The 20333-nt window shown below is 38.7% G+C and overlaps 2 protein-coding genes, 1 long non-coding RNA gene and 1 pseudogene across 8 annotated transcripts in view; 2 read left to right on the top strand and 2 right to left on the bottom strand.

The window, feature by feature from the left end:
- Positions 1-20333, bottom strand: part of LOC148717072 (uncharacterized) — a 29148-nt gene that overhangs the window by 6046 nt on the left and 2769 nt on the right. The window contains exon 1 of one of the 2 annotated variants that reach the window (XM_088745173.1): positions 1229-1367. The exons of the other annotated variant lie outside the window; for it this stretch is intronic. Within the exon in view, the coding sequence (XP_088601299.1) occupies positions 1229-1240 (12 nt within the window). The 5' untranslated portion in view covers positions 1241-1367. Of the gene's footprint in view, positions 1-1228; positions 1368-20333 lie in introns of those variants that run through there. 2 annotated transcript variants of the gene reach the window in all.
- LOC148717074 (uncharacterized) lies at positions 269-5328 on the top strand. 2 transcript variants are annotated; one of them, XR_015995373.1, is made up of 2 exons: positions 269-682; positions 4825-5328. It is a non-coding gene; the product is annotated as an uncharacterized LOC148717074 (long non-coding RNA). The 2 variants fall into 2 exon arrangements; XR_015995374.1 differs by having other exon boundaries at positions 269-710.
- Positions 2230-20213, bottom strand: LOC111318997 (uncharacterized). 4 transcript variants are annotated; one of them, XM_088745186.1, is made up of 5 exons: positions 20069-20213; positions 9645-10044; positions 4843-5124; positions 3611-3662; positions 2230-3229 (listed from the first exon to the last, which is right to left on the bottom strand). In XM_088745186.1, exons 2-5 carry the CDS (start codon positions 10042-10044, stop codon positions 3211-3213), a joined length of 753 nt encoding a protein of 250 aa, XP_088601312.1. In that variant the 5' UTR covers positions 20069-20213; the 3' UTR covers positions 2230-3210. The 4 variants fall into 4 exon arrangements, with proteins under 4 accessions (XP_088601312.1, XP_088601311.1, XP_088601310.1 ...); XM_088745185.1 differs by lacking the exon at positions 20069-20213 and adding an exon at positions 15400-15924; XM_088745184.1 differs by lacking the exon at positions 20069-20213 and adding an exon at positions 14201-14352.
- LOC148717073 (uncharacterized) lies at positions 5629-8766 on the top strand (annotated as a pseudogene).

The following is a 20333-nucleotide window of genomic DNA, read 5'->3' as shown; positions in this document are numbered from 1 at the left end:
TAATAAAATGGGAAGGAAACCGATAAGTTTATTCTCGGGTGGAGCTAAAAGGTAAACAGCCTCAAGCTACAGACATAACGACTCGGTCTGTTTATGAGAAAGAGCAGGTCTGGATTATAATAATAGAGCTCGTCCTTTAGAGCTCGTCCTTTAGAGCTCGTATTCATATAAGCAAAGTATTGGGTCTTGCAGCAGACAGCCCAGCGCCGACTTTAAGGGCGTCTTTTATCTTCACGAATCAAAAAGCGTCGGCTAAATGTTCGATTAATTGCCCTTACAGTCGCCATAGGGACAGAGTTCAAAAGTGACCGCATTTATTGAAAATGTAGGCTGGATTACTCTTAATATCAGCTTTGCTGTAATTACTTGACAGAGAATGGCATATTTCAGCGTAGAGACATCGCCCTCTTCGCGTTCTCCGAAAACAGGCGTTTGACAGTTTCACTGGCAGAAAGCTTCTAACGCGAGGAAGTTTACACAATAAATTAAACATTAGCGGAGACTTTACAAGTTCTTATCAAGTTCCTGCCTCGGGGCTGTTTATTTCAATTCGTAAAATAGACGGGAAAGTAAAATAATCATTAGGGCACATGCAGATAAAATTTTAAACAGTGAAGAAATAAAAGCGTTAGTGTTGGGAAGCGGAGATGGAAATCGACCAAGCACGTTCATTCGTAACAAGGTAAAACGGTAAACTAACGGCAACCAAGGTAAAGACCAACAGCATACGAAAAATTCCACTGAAAAACAACTCAAAATTCCCAACTGCCTTAAACTTGCACACGCAATCTCAAAAACAACAACACTATTGTGATTAAGAATATCGGTCGTAATATCTAGTTTGAAACTGCTATATCATCATTCGGTGATGAAAACTGGCTTAGATAAACCTAAAATCAATGATTATATCTGTTAGATTTATCCTAAAGGAAAATGAATTGCTTAGCCTCGCATTTAAGATGTTCCGCTGAAAGTGTTCACTTTTGTTAACATGTACACCGTATGATTCAAGATTGGGAAGTCTGTTTTGGTGCGCGAAAATGTACATAGGTGTGAAAACTTACAAAGTCGCAGAATCAAATAACGAATACTGATAAGTCGTTGAGAAATTATTAAAACAGATGGTGAGGTCATTCACTTCGATTTCAAACCGATGCAGTGCGAACTTTCTTTTACCATAAACAGCAAATGAATGATAGCAATAAATAGATAAACTGAAGATACATACCTTCATCTCCATATGAACGTTTTTGCGATCAACCGGCTCTATAAAGTGAGTGTCGTCGAGATCAGAAAAGCCTTCAGTGTTGGGTAAAATACCCTGAAACTGTCGCAAAACAAAACAGTAATTGGGCTGATGACTAGTAGTCTTATTGTCGCTAAGGTAACGAGAAACAGAAATTTCAAACCAATCAGAGGCTGGAATATTTACAGAACGATATCCAGAGAGAAACTACTTACTCCTCTGAGTACGTGTGTGAACTATTTCCAGGCATTTTTTTAAAATTTTTTTCTTCTATTTTTGCCGGTGTTTAGAGGGTTTCGGAGTGACTGCGAAAAAATCGAAATTTTCAACGCATTCGAATCGGAAATGAAGTGAATAACTGATAAACCAATGCATGAAAGCTTGGCAGAAGAAATAAAAGAAAGTGTTTTATATTTTAGTCATGTGCGTGTTTCGGAGATGCATAGGTTTGACAATACCTGAGCCGATTACCAACACCGCGAAGACCAGTGGTTTACCCAGCACTCCAAGTGTTCTTACACGAACTATTTTGGTCAGGAACTCCGGCGGCAGTAACTTATTAAGCTTGGCTCAGTGCATGGTAGACGATGCCTCAAATAAGCGCCACAGTTTAAACTCGTCTCAGCTGCTAGAAACTCAAATAATTACGAGTCAGACTCTTCTCCGAGACTTTATTTTTCTGAATTGAAGTTTCCTACACTGCGCAAGCGTGCCAGGAGCGGTAATCCTCAGGAGATAGGAAGTTTAAGGAGTTCTGTTCAGTTTGGCAAAAAAGAAAAAGCGCATAGTCAATTAAAAAGAAGCTCTAGTACTACTAGTATGGAGGATCTCAACAACGACAGCTTAGCAGGGCCTTCAGGGGACGCTTCTGAAGGGGGCTGTTTTAATCCTCCTCGTCGTGGGTTCTCCTGTCAAATCTCTTCCTAAATTTAAGGAAGTCGAGTGCTCATATCACTAGACTTATAAGCAAGGATTCCAAAAACTTCTCCCCTTTATACACTTTTAATGATAAATTGATACACTCCCTGGCTATACAAACATATTTCTTTACAAAGTTGAACCTTTCAATAAAACTTTAAAAGGAGCTGAATAGCTAGCTTCAAAGGTAGCTGAACTGCGCACGAGCAGCTCATGATACTCACTGTAGACACAACAGAACACAGCGGCAAAATGAGTGTGCATGCTCTGCTACTCGAATTATTTGAGGTTTTAGGGGTAACGGTTCTTGTATTGCAAACATAAGCTGACGCGGGTTTTTCAGCCGAGACAACAAACTTTTTCTCCGGGGGGTTTGCCTACTGAAGGAGATGGCCAGAAGCGCTACAGCGATAACAGGCGGCGCTACGAAATTCTTAGCCATGTTATGGCTGCTCAACTTCAGTCACTAAATTCACACCTGTTACCGAAAACTTTTTTTCTTTGAGTAAGACATGTGAGGTTTGACAACAGCTTTCCTGAAAACAGCAACCTTATCTGTTTTGATTTGGGTTTATCCCCCACGAATTGAAAACAAACAATGAGAATTTTGAAAAATGCTGCCATTTTGCCTCGATAGTGTTACTATGGAAATATTGTCGTTCCCATTCCTTCGCACGCGTAAATTTCTCGCGAGTTACAAGCATGCGCACTCATTTTTCCACTGTGTCCACGCTCTATAGTCGCATTTGATCGAGAAGATAGTGTGAACATTTCTTACCATCGTCGTTTTGAAGTATTTATACATCGATAAAAAGATTTGATTGCACTATCTCCATCTACACTCGATTTCCATCCCTATCAGTCGTGGTATCTCAGTTTTCTACAGAAAAATTTTCACTCCAAAGATTGTTTATAAAATCCCTTGGCTTGCATCTATTAAACTTCCGTGAAATACAATTATAATTTTTCTATGTCTTTACTCCTGGAAAACTGAAATAACGTTAATTTTTATTGCTGGAAACTTCAGGTTTTTCAAGGCCAATGGATCACAGAGTCTGTGATAACCTACAAAAAAAATACAAAGATTTAGCACCCATACAAGCCATGTCCTACTTCTTTCCACAAGCTGGGCTACCTGTGTTACAATTCTATTATGATATACGAGACGTGACGTCATGACCGTCAAGATGGACGAAGCCTTTTTAGATTTTTAAAGAAAATTGGATTTTCTTTGAGATGCATGGAAATGTGACGAGTAAAGTTTGTTAATCTTCTTTATCAGAAATAGCTCTTGCGGACAAATGAACAGCTGAAGCAAATGAAAGTTTCTGTGGTAAAATTGCTTATTAAGATTACATTGACTTAATGATGTCAAACAGTTGTTACGTTGATCGAAGAACTTACAATGGGTTTTAATAAAAGCTCGAGTAAGTGATAAGTACTTACATTCCGACAACGAGGCCAGATGCAAAAATGAACAAGACGTGTGGATACAACACTATAAAAAAAGGACAGATTTTTGTTAAATTTAGGAATTTCTCTTGTGGAGAGTACTGCACTAGAACACCATAGGTTATGGTTCAACTCCCGTGCTGGCCTGAATTTTTTTCAGGCCATATTTTCATTACTGATTAAATTAAGTGTTCATAACTGCGAAGATCACTTTCATATTCAGTTATTAATCCACAATTTACAAATATAATATTCATATAATCATAGTCAGAGTAACACTCTGTACCTTTCTAGAATATTTTATACTCAATGCAATAATGATGCACTGCTACAAGAAAAATAGTTTTGAAGTTTCCGGTACCTTTTAGAATGACATGTTAATGTGAGATGGGGGTCAGTCACCGAATAGAGAGGTTTCTGTTGTCGGCAAAGACCGACTTCTTGAAGAAGCTACCTAGAGCTGCTGTAATCTCCTTTCAACTGAAGGAAGCCTGCCTACAGTCAGAGTTTCAGACAAGATTTCGAGATAGCAGTCGGTTTGACGTGAGTTTGTATCAGCGCTGACTGAAGGTTAAGTCAGTAAAGGAGTCAAGTTAAGTAGTCACTTCCTTGGAATAGTTACCCAGAAAAGTATAATTGAAAAAAACGTTTTGCTTTATAAGATATAGCACATTTGAACTGAGTGTCAAAAGTAATTCGAAATTGCGTTGGGTTCTGCTTTACTTCGCTCTGTGATTGTTCCAGAATACTCGCGCCACTCTCTTAACCAATGAGATGTAACGCTAATTAAAAAACTAATCACAACTTGGTCGCCCACGTTTTCCCGCGCGTTAGACAATTTGGTTGGTTTTTCTTTGAGTTCTTATTGGCTCTTAAGGACATTTTTCTTTCTTCTGACTGGTTGTTGTGATTGCTCTGGTTTTGGTTGTACGACACTCAATCGAAAAGCGTTCCAGTTGCGTCATGTAATTTTTCTTTTACTCAGATACAATGAAATATATGAAGTTCATATATTTTGAACTGCGGTATTAGATACATATGGTGCACGATCCTCGCAGTAGATAGCGCTATTTAAGCTATTTATTGCTTAAATAGCGCTATCTACTGCGAGGATCGTGCACCATATGTATTTTCTTTTACTGTCGGGGTAGATTATACTGCAACATCTCCGAGTCTTCAAATGAATCATTTGAAACAATTTGTTTTAGAGTTAGACTTAAACCAACCTGAGCCAGAGGCTGGGCAGACTTCACCACATTTTCTTGGAACGGTCACCTTTTTTTCCACATAGTCTGCGTAATTCATTTTCACCTCAGCACAGGGGTACCCTCTATCGCCCAAAGAAACGTAATCACAGCTGGTTTTGTTGAACTTGTACCCATCACATTTCTCGTCGCTACCATTTATCTTGATGTTACATGACATGGTCACTGTGATTGTCCCTCCAATGCTGCAAGATTTGCAATCTAGTGGCGAGTAGTGAGTCCCTGACCCTATGCTGAAAGACGCTGTAAAAATAATGCGAAATGAATTTACAGAGTATTGTTAATCATAGCAGCTACTTTACAGATCTAAGTTTGCAGTTCGTGTTTATCTTCCCTATTGCTATTAATCCTCCTGCCATACTATAATTCACTGCAAGTCAAAGGCTTTTTTTTTATTTCGTCTGCGTCGACAAATACGAATAAAGATTCATCGTATCTTCCCCTTGATATCTTCTTTATCACTGAAAGCAAGATTGATGGGACTACCTCTTCTTCTTTATTTGCCCACCCGCAATATCGTATTATTCGACGGGACAGAAAAAGAGGAGGAGGTGGCCACTCGTTTATATCAGATCGAACGTAATGGTCCACCGTCAGATTAATTTTGAGACAGAAGGAGTTGAATCAATTTGTTTAGACGTAAAGGGATATGCAAATAATGGGTTTCTGATACATTCCTGTTACCGCTCTCTTGAGAAATGTAAAATCACGGATTTTATTCCAGCCTGTGCGTCAGCAGCTGAGAGAATGTACGTCAAACGTAAAGAAATCATGTTTATCGGAGACTTTAATATGAACATGCTTGAATCCCCTGATAATTTAAATGGCCCTAATAAAGATCTGACCAATTTCATGGAACAATTTTTCTTAACGAACGTTCTTCACGAGGCTACGAGAACAACTAATCGTTCAACCACATTGTTTGACATTGTTCCAACATCACACCCTGAGAGATTGGCAACAAGCGGATTTTTGCAAGTTGGGATTAGTGATCACGATTTGATATTTGTTGTGAAGAAACAAAAGTTGCCAAGACCTAAAGCGACTAAAACAGATTTTAGATCTATAAAGAATTTGGATCAAAATGCATTTCTCTCCGATTAAGAAACGTTCCATGAACTGCTCTTACATCTTCGAAAACATCGACGATATATGGTCTCATTGGTCCGGCCTGCTCAAACAAGTCCTCGACGAACATGCACCTGTGAAACAAATACAGCTTGGCAACAACCAATTGCCGTGGGTCAGCCCCGACCATTCAAAAGCAGATTCGAACACGAAATCGACTCTACAAGAAGTTTCGCCGTGTACCAACAGATTTAAATTGGTCTAAATATAGGAAACAAAGAAACTCAGTCACAGCAATGAAGAGAAGGGCAATAAAGGATTTCTGTGTTGATACGGCCTCAACAACACCATCCACTGGTCTATTCTGGAAAATGATGAAACCACTCCTCCCAATTAACAAATGGTAAACACCACAGTGTACGCTATTGAATTATGGATGCACGTGGGAGGTTGCTGAGCACGAAAGAAGCGTAAGAGTCGCTCGAGGCGATAGCCGAGAGCGTCTCTAGCTTCTTAAGTGCTTAGCAAACCTCCCAAGTGTATCCATAACTCAATAGTGTACGCTGTGGTGTTTACCATTTGTTTTATAACATGACATTGATACATTGTAGCTAAAGAGTTTCCTTTTATTTAAAAGATCTTACGTGACCAGACAAAACAATCGCGCGCGGAAAAATAGTCTTTGCATTTGCTCACGTCAGCAGCGTACACCCATGGGCAAATAGGGGACGCTAAATTGACCAATCAGAGCGCGCGCTTTACTTTGGTTATGTTATAAATAGCAAATCGAATATCGATCAGGCTCTGCTGACATCCGCCTTTTGGACAATGAGCAAGTAATATCTAATCCGAGCGCTGTCCTAAATGATTTCTTTGCAAGTCCAAGAATACAGGAATCAGTCTTGAATCTCACAGAAGAGGATTTTAGTGACCATCCCAGCATTGCAGCAATAAAGAACAAGCCGTACCTACTTGATTTTACTTAAGCTTTCACGGAAATTAAAACGGAAGTCATAGTAGACAACTTACTTAAGTTAAATGCTAAGAAAGCTACTGGCCATGATGGCCTTTCTCCGAAGATTCTGAAACTATCTGCCGCAGCCCTGGCTACACCTCTGACAAGTCTGATTAACTATTGTATTCGCACAAGTACTCTTCCAAGTGATTGCAAAATTAGTAATGTCACTCATATCTACAGAAACAAGAACAACAAGAACAACTATCGACAGGTCAGCGGTCAATGTCCTTCCAGCAATCTCCAAACTGTTTGAAAATGTAATGTTTGATCAGCTGTATGCCTCTTTCGCACCTACATTTTTATCTAACATGCCAGGCATCCTCAAGGGACACTCATGCGCTACGGCGCTGATCAAACTGACGGATGATTGGAGAAGCGCCCTTGACGAAAAGAAGAAGGTGGGTGTGATTGCCATCGATTTGTCCAAGGCTTTTGACTGTATATTCCATAACTTACTGTTTGCAAAAGTAAAGGCTTATGGCGTTCAGGAACCGGCTATTCAACTCTTAAGATCATATCTGCATGGCCGCAAGCAAAGGATGATATGCAACAACAAGTGCTCTAGCTGGTCACCGGTACGATGTGGCGTTCCACAGGGAAGTCTCCTCAGTCCTTTACTATTTAACATTTTTATGAACGACATAAACGAAACTGTGACCGTTTCTTCCCTCCGCCTCTATGCAGACAATACAACCCAATTTACGGCGGATCACAGCCCAATTGTTCTTCAACACTTATCAAACCAAGACATGGGAAGACTATCTTCCTGGTTTCTCTCTAACTATTAGAGACCTTTAGATTCGACGACTACTTCGAGGACGAGAACGAGATTTTCCGCGCGCGCATACTGAGCATGCGCACCAGCCACCACGCCGTCACGCAAGTCTGTCAACTCGTCGCCGGCTTGTCGTCGACTACGAGATTTCTCGCAGAGGTCGTTCTCTCTACGACGAGTTTGCAAAGGTGAGTTTTTGATAATTCTTTAACCTTAGTTTTTATGAACAGCTTAGAGCTTAGAGATAACCCAGTCTGTGATGTCCTTGGCAAAAAAGGTATTTTTTTTAGGGTTAAAACAGGCATAGGAGACCTAACATTGCGCACGAAACTAAGTAAACAAAAAACTCGCACTCGTTGCGACATCTAAATGTTGCAATTTGACGAGAGCGCGTACGAGTGCCAGTCAATAGTGCCAGCCTCCCCGCGGCCAAAACTCGCACTCGTCCTCGAAGTCGTCGTCGAATCTAAAGGTCTCTATTTACAGGTCAACGAGGACAAGACCCAGGCGCGATGATCCTTGGGAACTCATCCTATCGATATGACGTAGAGTTTGCTGGCACTCCCGTTGACATTAAAGACCACTTAAAGATCCTTCGAATATGTTTACATAACAACTGATTATCTCTTAAAGAACATATTGTAACGGACTGTTGTGTGACATAGTGCCCAAATATGGTAGCTCCATATTTGGGGCATGCCATGTGGTCGAGAGCAGAGCAGATTGTAAGTGTGTGTGGCTCGCGGACGATATTAAAATCTGAAAAATCAAGTGTTCCTCGCGTTCTGTGTTAGCGAACCCAGGTTACGGTAACAATATAAATATCATGTTGAAGAAAGTATATTCTAAGATAGGCGCACTTCGCAGCCTCAAGCGCTTAGTACCGGCAAATACCATATTACTTCTTTTCAAGAGTTTTATATTATCACACTTTGAATACTGCAACTCTTTACTTATGGGTATAAGTAAAACACTTAACAAGAAACAGGAAGATACGAACCATTATGGTCTTCGAACTATAATGAATATGGGGAAAAGTACTGATTATCAATCCTTAGGATGGCAGTATGAATACATTAGAAAATAGAAGTATAGAACAATCTTTCATGATATTTTTTAAATGTTTTAGGGAGAATGGTCCAGACCATATACCCAATTTATTCAAACCTCGATTTACACCATATAATCTTAGTAGTGGTCTAAACGTAGTACAAACTTCATGTAATAGCAGATTCCTTCATGGCTCATATGCGTATATGATCTCATGTATTTGGAACCAGTTACCGTCTGATATAAAAAATGTATCTGACGCATACTTTTAACTAAGTTAAATTTTATCGGCTGTCAATGCAGTGGTTGCCTTTGACTTGATTTTATAGATATATATTATTCCTAATTCAATTGGTTTTATTACTATTTTAGCTATTACAATTCTAGCTTTTTGTCAAACACTTTCATCATGAGCGTCTGGCTCGGGGGATTGGGAGACCACCCTCTGTATTTTTTTTGACATTAAATAAATTATCTTATCTTATCTTGTCTTATCTTGGTAACCGACCTGTTATCACGAATCCCATGGGAGACAGGGGCCAGCTATTCTCTTAACTAGGCCTCCTCGTCAAGTGACGAGCAGCTATGAAATTGTTATTTAGTGAAACACCCGACCACAGTTGATTGATATACAGAATTTTAATATTGGAAAAGGTACTGATGCCGACATTTTTACACAGAAACAAAAAAAATGAAAATTGAAATGATATGGAGAACGAAACGCGGAAAAAGAAGAATGTAAGAGAAAAAACTGGAAATTTAAAAAAAAAATGTTGTTGAGAAACTTTCCTCATCCTGTTAAATTTCCATTCTGTTGTCTTTAATATTTAAGAATACAAAAATGTCTCTTACCATTTCGCATGGTGGACATGGAAGTTGATGTTATGACAGACGTACTTGTAGTGTGAGCATAAGCACTTGACAATTTGGTTGCAATGTGAGTTGTTGAGGGTAATGCTACTGTGGCTGGAGCGGCCGATGTTGTTGTCGTCGTCATTGGTGTTCCTGCGGTGTGCGTCCTTCCTCTAGACGTTGTATTTACAACCATTGAGGATGTTGCGGCATTAGATGTTGTTAATGTGGTGGTAGTATGTGTTGTTGATGCGATTTTGTTTGTTGTCGTAGGTGAACTTGTCGCCACCGTCGTGGACGCTTTTACTGATGCATTTGAAGAGATTACTGATGTACCATATGCATGTTGCATGCAACATATTAAAGATAATGCAAACTTCAAGCGGTGAGGGAAAGTCATCTGTCAGAGCGAAAGCGAAGAGAATTGCAATTAACTGATGATAAAATATACAAAGAATAACAGTTTAATATCGTGACCAAGAGGCATATTTTTCCGAGTGGATGTGAGTAGGAAGTTGTGAAGTTTACCAACACAGAAAGAATTACAAATGGTCTTGTAAATTCTCAATTAATTTGACTGATGAAATCAATTCTGGTGACGTCAGCCCTAAGGAAGAATTTGTCTTGCGTAATAAGGCTCCAAAAGGTACCAATTGTGCACTCAGGCTGGCATTAGGTTATATTCACAATTAACAATTATGAAAAGTCTAACTGACAATTGAAATAGCCGGGAAAACGCTGCACTAAGAACTCTAAGATTTTCCACTGGGGGTGCCAGTATAGACACAATAAATCATTTCATTTATTTGGATCACGCCATGAATGTTCAATTCATTCGGATCTTGTATTACTTACAAGTACCACATCAGTAAAGACCCAGCCTTGAAACTTTCCAAACCATGTAACTGTACTACTTTACACACTCTTAAAACTGTGACACATCTTTGCCGTTTTGCTTCCATGAAAGCAGCTTTCTCTAAGGCTGTGTTTTCATTCGATATTACCAATGTTAAAATACGCAGAATGCTTAAGGTGCTGATAAACTCTGCGTATGTTCTTACTCAGCCACGAGATCTTTTTAACACCGTTGGTCGAGAAACTGATCGTGAAATTAGCCGCTCCCCCTCATGAAAATGTTTGATAAACATGAATATTGAAATTACGTTGTAAAAAATGGTTGTGCAATTTAGTTAGAGGAAGCTATTTGCCACCCAAAAAACTGCGCCAGTCAATTTTAAAATAGTTCTTCACCTATCAGAAAAAGGATGTGAAAAACTCACAAAGAAGACTATCATGGTTTACCTCAAAACTGAATACTTTGATGCAATTTTCTGAGAAGCGTTGACTTCGTGATTACAAGCAACACCAATGCATGAGTTAAGCTCCTTGCAGGTGTTATATTTAATAAACTTATTAGAACTGCACTGAATATTGATTTGCTGATGGGCCCTTAGGAAATTATTTGAGGCACCTGTAATATTTACTTAGCCCTTTGGATATGTCGAGTTTGTTTCTGTAGATTAGACCTTGATGAACCAATGTAAAGAGTATATTTTTCACTCAATAACATCTCGAAGAACAAAATCTTTTAAGTTTCCCTCTTTCGCTAACAGCGCTTTTGCATTCAGTTTTTTTTGTTTAAGTTTCATGACGGAGATTGCGACATTATTCATTTTTAAGAAGAACAAATGTCATTGACGCATGTAAAAATTAATATTTATTTCTCAACATTCAACGCTTGCTTCATCAAAATTATCACCTAGTACATTACCACCTAGTATATTATCATAAATATCACCTAATTACTTTACTTTAGTAACTATCACCTAGTACTTTATCAAGATGGATTTTGTATAAATGGATTTTGTAGCAATACGCAAATCGAACTGAGCTTTTGTTAAGTCAACCATTTTTCGGCTGTCTTTATTAATTATTAATTAATTCGGGTTCTCTTCGAGGATTCAAGTCAAACATTTGAATTGCTGTTCCTGTCCCTGCTAATTTATATGCAAGAATTTCAGCATGCTATGCGCAACGCAGTAAATAGCTAACGACCCTGCTTCGAGACAGTATTTATCTCTATTCACAAGGCGCATCAATCAAATTCCAATTGTGGCTTGGCACGAAACATTCAAAAAAGCGGAAGTTGTCGACAGCCCACTTGCAGCCTCAGTTTCGAGATGCGCCTGTTTTTTTTTCTTTCACCGCCTTCGCCAGTAGACTTTGAGCTCGTTTCCAGTCCTTATTCGTGTAACCAGGTCAAGACCAGATTGACGTAATTTAGCTCTCGGGTCATTTCGCAATATTTGCCATACTGATATGCTAATGAAAAAAAAAATTAATTTTGAACGGATGAAGCAATAGAAATAAATTCTAAAGCCGATTAAGGCGATCAAATGAGTTGATGCCAAAAGTTTTGCGTGATCGTTAGCACGGATCGAGCACAGTGTTATCTGGAACTTTGGAAATTCAATTACGACGATCTGCTTCATTCCTGTCATGCTGATATGCTTATGAAGACAATTTCAGATTGGAACAAAAGATAGGTCAAAATGAATGAATTAATCAATTAATTTTCCTGCGAATGTGGTCAAATAAACTGATGCCACCAGTTTTGCATACACCACAAGAAGTGTAACAGCTGCTGGCGATCCCGACAAGATTAACCTAGAGCTAGCTTTTGTGATGGCAATACCGCATTAAGCGAACCTTTGTAAGTACCTTATTATAGGAAATTAACAATGCATGTAATTAACGCGAATTTCAAAAATTCGCGTTAATTTTATATATCTTAAATTACCTCATTGTTAATTAAAATGACGTTAATTAAAAGCATCGTTATTTAAAGACACCTTTATTATAAGCAAAGCCACAATTCCTCTACGTCACCGTCAGAGTCGGTTGACGCATCATCCTTTAATATTAAGTTCAAAACGTCCTTAGATTCATCAGTGTAGCGATCGTCTTCTCTGAGGGGATAACTCACTTCTTCAACTTTCTTGCGCAAAATGTCTATCGCATTTTTGTCATCTCATTTCATTTCTTATGTTTTTTACCGGAAATAGAGAGCAAATTTTGTTGTTGGCCGTTGTTGTTTTCTAACGAAACGAGTGCGAAAAATATTAAATTCACGTCTTAATTATGCAACATACCGCACGGAAATTCGCGTTAATTAAATGTATGTAAGCATAACTTTTGGAAAATTCGCGTTAATTTTATGACGCGTAAATTTTCTTCGCGTTATTAACATGCTTCGTTATATTCCTATAATAAGGTATAAATGAAAGACAAAGGTATAGTTGACGGGATTTCTGCGGCTAAATTCCAGTCTCTTTTACTCTTTCATTACACCAGAAAAATAAAGAATCGAAAAAATAAATAAATAAAAAATCAAGATGAAAAAGAAATGATCCCAAAAATAAAAATAATCCATCGGTCGTAATTAAATGTCAGTCAATAGGCGGATTCATGCTGACGCCATTGTTTACATTTTAGCTCAATTTCATACGGCTTTGCGTGAAGAAGGAAGCATGTTAGATACAAATTGACTTCATGCAGCTAAAGAGCTAGAAAACCTTAGTACATGGTGAAATTTTCAGCTCTTTGGGTGTAATATTCAAGGACAAATAGTCCATCAAAAACTGCAAGATTTCTGGGTGGCAAAAGCGCTAATGAGCTCAAACATTCTATGTAAAATTTTGAGTTTTTAAAACCGTGTAGCACAAAAAGTATTCAATGCATCAGGCTCGTATTCATTGGCCGAGTTAATCGTACTTTGACCTTTCGATATTCAGAACTGAATTATTTTTAGCTCCATCAGAAACTGAATTGCTCATGCTAATGAGGCAAATGTTGTAAATAAGGATTCCCCTATAGCGAGACGAAAGCGCGCCTTCCTTTCTTCGCGCTGACAGTTGATCAAAATCAAACGAACCGGCTTCTGACCAAACACGAAATTTTATTTAAAATACGAACGGGAGGCTTTTTGTCGACGCAGTGGCAGATTCATTCTTAAAGCGTTAGAATTTCACAGTTGTGTGAAATCGGTTTTATTTTAGGTGCAAAATTTCACTTGTTAAATCTCTCCCAGTGCTAAGAAAATGATCGGAAAACTTTTTCCATCCTAACAATTTTCAGAATAGATCTTGATATTTACAGTTTGAAACTGATATCCAATCGTATTCGGGGATGTGAAAGGTCTGTAGATAAACCTAACATCAATGATTATGTTTATCAAATCTATCCTAGAGAAAAAGGAATTGCTAAGCCTCTCATTTGATATGTCTTCCTGAAAGTCTTTACTTTTCTCAACACCGCATGATTCAGATTGTAGCATTCCTCGCTATGCCTTAGTTTAAGCGCGAGAAAATGTTCATCGCAGAGGTATTGTAAATTACAAAGCCGCAAAGTCAAACAAAGATGCTGATGATTCTTTGAGAAATTATTAAAACGGATGGTGAGTTCATTCGCCAAGCTTTCAAACCGATGAAACTCGACCTTCTGGATGCGAACAATAAATGGACAATAGAAAAATGAGCTGAAGTGATGATCTTTACCTTGATATCCGTATAAACGCCTTTTGCGATCAACTGATAAATGTCGTTGAGATATAGAGAAAAACAGCCTTCCCAGTGGGCTAAAATGACCCAAAACTGTCGCAGAACAAAACAGCAATCGAGCTAATAATAAGTATTTGTCTAATTGTCGCTAAGGAAACACAAAAACAGATATTTCAAACCAATCAGAGGCTGCTTTATTTACAAAATATTTTCCATTGTACGCGTGCGATCGAGCGCGCTCGAGTACGCGTACAACCGATTTCCAGGCCTTTTTCGATTTTTTTCTGTCTTTGCATGTTTGAGAGGATTTGGGAAAAACTACGAAAAGATCGAAAGGTTCAGTGCAGTCGAAACTGAAATAATGTTCCAGTGAGTAATACAACGACCAGCTGACTACAAACGACGTAAAAGCTTGGCAGAAAAAATAAAAGAAGTATTTCATAGTTTAGTCATGCGCGTGTATGCATTGTTTAAGATATGTATATATATACTTTTTTGTTTTTTGGTTCAGGAAATGAGGTGTGGTTAATTGCAGCTAATTATTAATAAGCAACCTGCTGCTTTTGTTTTCAGTTAGTTAAGAGAAAATAAAATGAATGATTTTAAAGGTATGAGGAAACTTGCCCGAGGTTATTTTGAGTCCCTTAATAAGTATTGCAGTTATTACATACGTAAATAGTGGTGTACGCTTAACTAGATTGTTGATCACCCAATCATGACAGGACGGAAAATGCGTCCACTGCAAGCACCCTCCCGTTGATGGAACAACGGGAGGTACTTACAGGGCACGCATTTTCCGTCCTGTCATGTTCATCAGGATAGGCTTTTTGAAATTTCATCAGTCTCTCGGAAAACGCTCTCTGCATGAAAGAGAGGGGACTGAGGTGACCTTTGTCGTGCCCCACCCAACCTATCTTTCTCACACCCAGATCTCAATCGGTAAAATACCAGCTGGAGACCTCTGCCTCTCTACATGGGGAGCAGCCTATTTACATTTTTGTAGTATCTAAATTTTTCTATTTTCTTCTAAATCAAGGGCACTCCATCGATGTTCTTTCTAAATTCGAAGAAGGCAGGTACGCATATGCATAGCACTAAGAAACTAAAGCAAGAATTCCTAAAAACTCGTCCTCTTTATGAACTTTTAATGACACACGTTATACATACATACATACATACATACATGTTATACACACCTGTTTCTTCTAAACTTGAACCGTTCCGGTCTACAAAGCTTCAAAGTATTCTTAAAAAGTATTATCAATACAACAAAGGCAGCCAAACTAGGGATGAGCCTCCATGATACACACCTACACCTGTTATCGCTTTAGCGCTTCATGTCATGGTCTCCTCAGAAAGGAAACTACCTGGAGAAAAATGTTTTGTTGTGTCAGCGGAAATACGCGTGTCAGCTTTGTTCGCAGAGGAAGAGTGATAGTCCTAAAACACTCCAATGGCTCAAGTAGTGGAGCATGCGCATTCATTTTGCCGCTGTGCTCTCACTCTGTGGTCGCGTTTGATTAAGAAGAGAATGTGAACTGTAAGTCACATATCTTAAAATCGTCGTTTTGATGCATCGATAAAATGATTTTATTACATGCACCATCTCTATTTTCACTCGCTTTCTATCCATGTCAGCTGTGGTGTTTATTTTCTCTACAGAAATACCAAACTTTCCCTATAAGGATTGCTTTTACGTAAAATCCATAACTCAATAATGTCTGCTGTGGGAACACAGCGATGGAACACTGCGCATGCACGATAAGTGAAAAACTAGAAGAGGGATTTATGAACACGTGTTTAGCAAAAAGTAAGGAGGAAAAGGTGAAATTCCTAACAATTCTAATGCGTGAGATAGGTGAAAGAGGTATTTTTTGGAAAACTAGTAAATCTTGGTCTAATTTTATTGTGAGGTATCCTAACTGCTTCGTTTCGGTGATGAGGGCAACTAAATAACAGAACCTTGCCGTTCTCATTATATTTTCCGCTGTAAACGCAGACCTGCCATCGTCGCAAATGTCTTGTAAGACTCTGGTTATTCCTTTTTTAACATATTTCCCTCGGTGTTTACCGATAACTCCACCATGAACACAACAAAGAATAACTTTTTTCAGCACGGCAAAAGCTTACGGACGACTTCATCACGCCGCGGTGGAAACTTAAAAAAAGGACGAGGGTGTTAATTACCACAATATGGGTTTAGTCTGGAAAAACAATGTGTGTAAGTCTCAGCCTTAGAAACTTCAAACTTTCCTTAGAAACTGCGTAAAATTACGTCTCACCTAGATTCTCCATGCTTGCAATAACAAATTATCGATCCCAAGTGCGCATGCATAATCATTTGACCGCTGTGTTACGCTGAAGTGTTTACCATTTGTTAATAGGCGTTTAATACCATTAGAAAGTGAGGTTTACCAATCGATTGCTCGGAATTTCACAGCTCCATGGTTCTTCTGAGTCGAAACAGAGCTATGTGTTTGGATCAATCCACCCGGCTTTCATATTTACACATTAATTTAGTTGTAGCTCAACTAGTTTTTGTGTAATGAACGCTAAATTTAAGCCTTTGTTTTAAGTGATAAGCCTCTACTCTATCTGATTCGCCAATTCGTTGCTTAGCAATACGTCACTAGCCCTTACACGTATGGCGCGTTTTTAGTGTCAAAATTCAAAACCTCGTGTCAGACTTGCTATTTTTCTATTCAAACTTCTTGTTTGACAATTCAGATACGCTATTTTTTTACTGAAACATTCATTGTTTCAATTCAAAGCATTATTTCTTCGATTCAGTGGTACTGTTTTTCTATTCAAACGTGCAATCCTTCGTTTTAAAAATGTTTTTCTACTACCCAAACATTCAGTCGTCTAATTCAAACATGCTATTGTGCACTTCAAATTTTCAATCTCGCAATTCAAAATAGTCAGTTCCGCAAGTAAAAATGCTATCCTTCTATTCCAATATGCAATTCTTTACCGCAAGCCTTCTACTCGTCAATTCAAATACACCATTCGCCAGTTTAAACAGGCTTTTTATCCACAGAAACACGCAATACTTCATTTTGAAACAATCGTTCTGCAATTCAAACATCCACTCTTCAATTCAAACCGGCAATTCTTCCATTCCAACGCTTAATCTTTTAGGTCAGATCTGCTGTTCGACTATGGAGACATCCAGTTGTTTAATTTGGTAACCCTATTCATCGCTTCAAATATTCGAACTCCATTTCCAAACATTCAATTATTCAGTGCGAACATGATACTCGTCATTTCCAATACGCAATCCTTCAATTCAAACATTCAAACTTTCAACGCAAACACGCTGTTCTTCGTCGTCACCTGAAAACTAGCCCGGCCACGCCTGCGTATTGGGAAGAAAGGCTAGGAAAAAGAGTACGACCCTTATAGCAGGAACGGTGGAACGGTATATTGGCGGAAAATGATCCAACTCCTAAAACATGGAGCGGCAGAAAATGACCCCAAATCCTAAAACACGGAACGGATGTCAGGGCATGTTGCACGAATTTTATACACAGACACTCAAGCGCTTGGCTCATTCATCTCCACGACGATAACGCGCGTGACTAAAATTAAGTGTTATCGGAGCGAATGACGAAGGGCTAAAGCTCGAAACGTCAGCTTTTATAACCGTAACGGTGGCCAATTTATCATTTCAACTTTGTTGATATATTCAAATTATTTCGTTACCCCCACCGACGCAGCGCCAAACAGTTTCTTTAGAAACTATCAGCCTTTATAGTTCACCTCTAAATTTTCTCCGGTTCTTATTGGTTTCAATCGATCGCGTGACGCGATAGTGTTCATCCGTGGAGAGACACTATCAGCCCATAAAGTGCCCGCCCGCGGAAAATACCCGGATGGATAGTGCCTGTCGGCGGAAAATACCTGGATTGATAGTACTCATCCGTGAAATGTTTTGAATAGTTTGACGGCCGCGAAGTTAGGCAGATCAGAAAAACAGTGACTTTTCAATTCTGACAGGTATAACGTATTATTTAGCCAAGGTAGGATCTCAACGTAGGTGAATACCACAAATAACTGTTGTGAAATTTGTTGATTTCAGATCGAATAGTTATATCAATAAACCGTTGATTATCCGATATACGGTCGTTTCCGTAAACTTCTAAAGTTTTCGACTCGTCAGTGGTCCATTTCATTCGATTTCTGTGGCGGGTTTCCATAAACTCTGAACTGCTGAACTGAAACTGCGGCTTGAATTACCGAACTCGGTGAACTTAAACTCCTGTATCTGGTAAGCGGCTGATTCACATTTTTTCTAAACGTGCTATAACTAGACAGGAAACTAAAACCAATCAAAGTGTAAATTGTTCCTAAGTGTCAATCAAAGTTTTCCTATTGTCCGTTAATAATTAATTCCGTTGAGGGAACATTTCCTCCGCCCCGATGGACAAAGCGGTTGCGAATTATTGACATTTGTGACAAGCTGTAGGCGCGGAAGAAAATTTAGTGGTGAACAATAAAAACAATAAAGTGTTTATGTCTCGGAACTATCTGTCTGATAGTTGCCCCTTGGAAATTTGATGTTCTTAAAACTAGCATATTTGCCCGAGAAGCAAAGCTTCGAGGGCAAATATTTGTTTTAAGTACATCAAATTTCCGCGGGGCAACTATCAGCCGATAGTTCATCGACAGAAACACTCTATTGTTTAATTATTCATCGGTACTACAATAGACGAGTACAAATATCACGTTATATTTGTACTCGTCTATGGTGCTATTTGTACTCTTCTAGGTGTAGTTGGATAATAATGGATCTTACAGCAGACAGCCAAGCGCCAACTTTAAAGGCTTCTTTTATCTTCCCGAATCAAAACACGTCGGCCACGTGTGCCATAAATTGCCCTTACAGTAGCCATAAAAGTAGAGTTTAAAAGCGGCTGCCTTTATCAAAAATACCCCCTGAGTAGGCTGACTGGCTCTTAATATCTGTATTGCTGTCAATACTTGACAGAGAATGACATATTTCAGCGTACAGACATTGACCTCTTCACGTTCTCCGCAAAGAGGCGTTTGACAATTTCACTGACAGAGAGTTTCTAGCGCCAGAAGTTTACACAAGAATTAAACATTAGCGAAGACTTTGCAAGTTCTGATGTTCCTGCCTCGGGGCTGTTTATTTAGTTCAATTCTTAAAATAGACGGGAAAGTAAAGTATTCATTAGAGCACACGCAAATAACTTTCAGTTAAACAGTGAGGAAATAAAAGCATTAGTGTTCGGAGGCTAAGACAGAAATCGAGCAAGCACGTTTATTCGTAACATGGTGAAACGGTAAACTGACTGTAACCACGGTAAACACCAACAACATCCGAAAAATTCCACTAAATAGCAACTCAAAACTTCCAACTGCCTAAAACCTGTAAACGCGACATTTTTAAAAGTTACGTAATCTCAATACTGCAACACTATCGTGATTAAAAATATAAATCCTAATATCTAATTGGAAACTGATATATCAGCTTTCGATGAAGACTGACTTAGATAAACCTAAATTCAATGATTATTTTCATTAGGTTTATCCCAAAGGAAAGTGAATTGCTTAGCCCCACATTTAAGATGTTTCGCTGAAAGTGTTCACTTTTGTTAACACGTACACCGTATGATTCAAGATTAGAAATTCTTTCTTTTGGTGCGCGAAAATGTATATAGGTGTGAAAACTTACGAAGTCGCAGAATCAAATAACAAATACTGATGAATCGTTTAGAAATTATTGTAACAGATGGTGATTTCATTCACTTTGATTTTAAACCGATGAAATGCGAACATTCTTTTACCATAAACAGCAAATGAACGAAAGGAATAAATAGGTAAACTGATGAGACCTACCTTTATCTCGATATAAACGGTTTTGCGATCAACTAGCTCTATAAAGTGAATGTCGCCGAGATCAAAAGAACCTTTTCTGTTGGGTGAAATGACCTGAGACTGTCGCAAGACAAAACGGCAACCACGCTAATGACTATCAGCCTTACTGTTGCTAAGGTAACGAGAAACAGAAATTTGAACCAATCAGAGGCTGAAATATTTACAGAACGATTTCCAGAGTGCTCCTCTGAGTACGCGTGCGAACTATTTCCAGACCTTTTTTTTT

The sequence above is a fragment of the Stylophora pistillata genome, chromosome 14 (genome assembly GCF_964205215.1).
Source record: "Stylophora pistillata chromosome 14, jaStyPist1.2, whole genome shotgun sequence".
In the NCBI taxonomy this organism is placed as follows: Eukaryota; Metazoa; Cnidaria; class Anthozoa; order Scleractinia; family Pocilloporidae; genus Stylophora; species Stylophora pistillata.
This window is presented reverse-complemented; position numbering and strand designations above follow the sequence as displayed.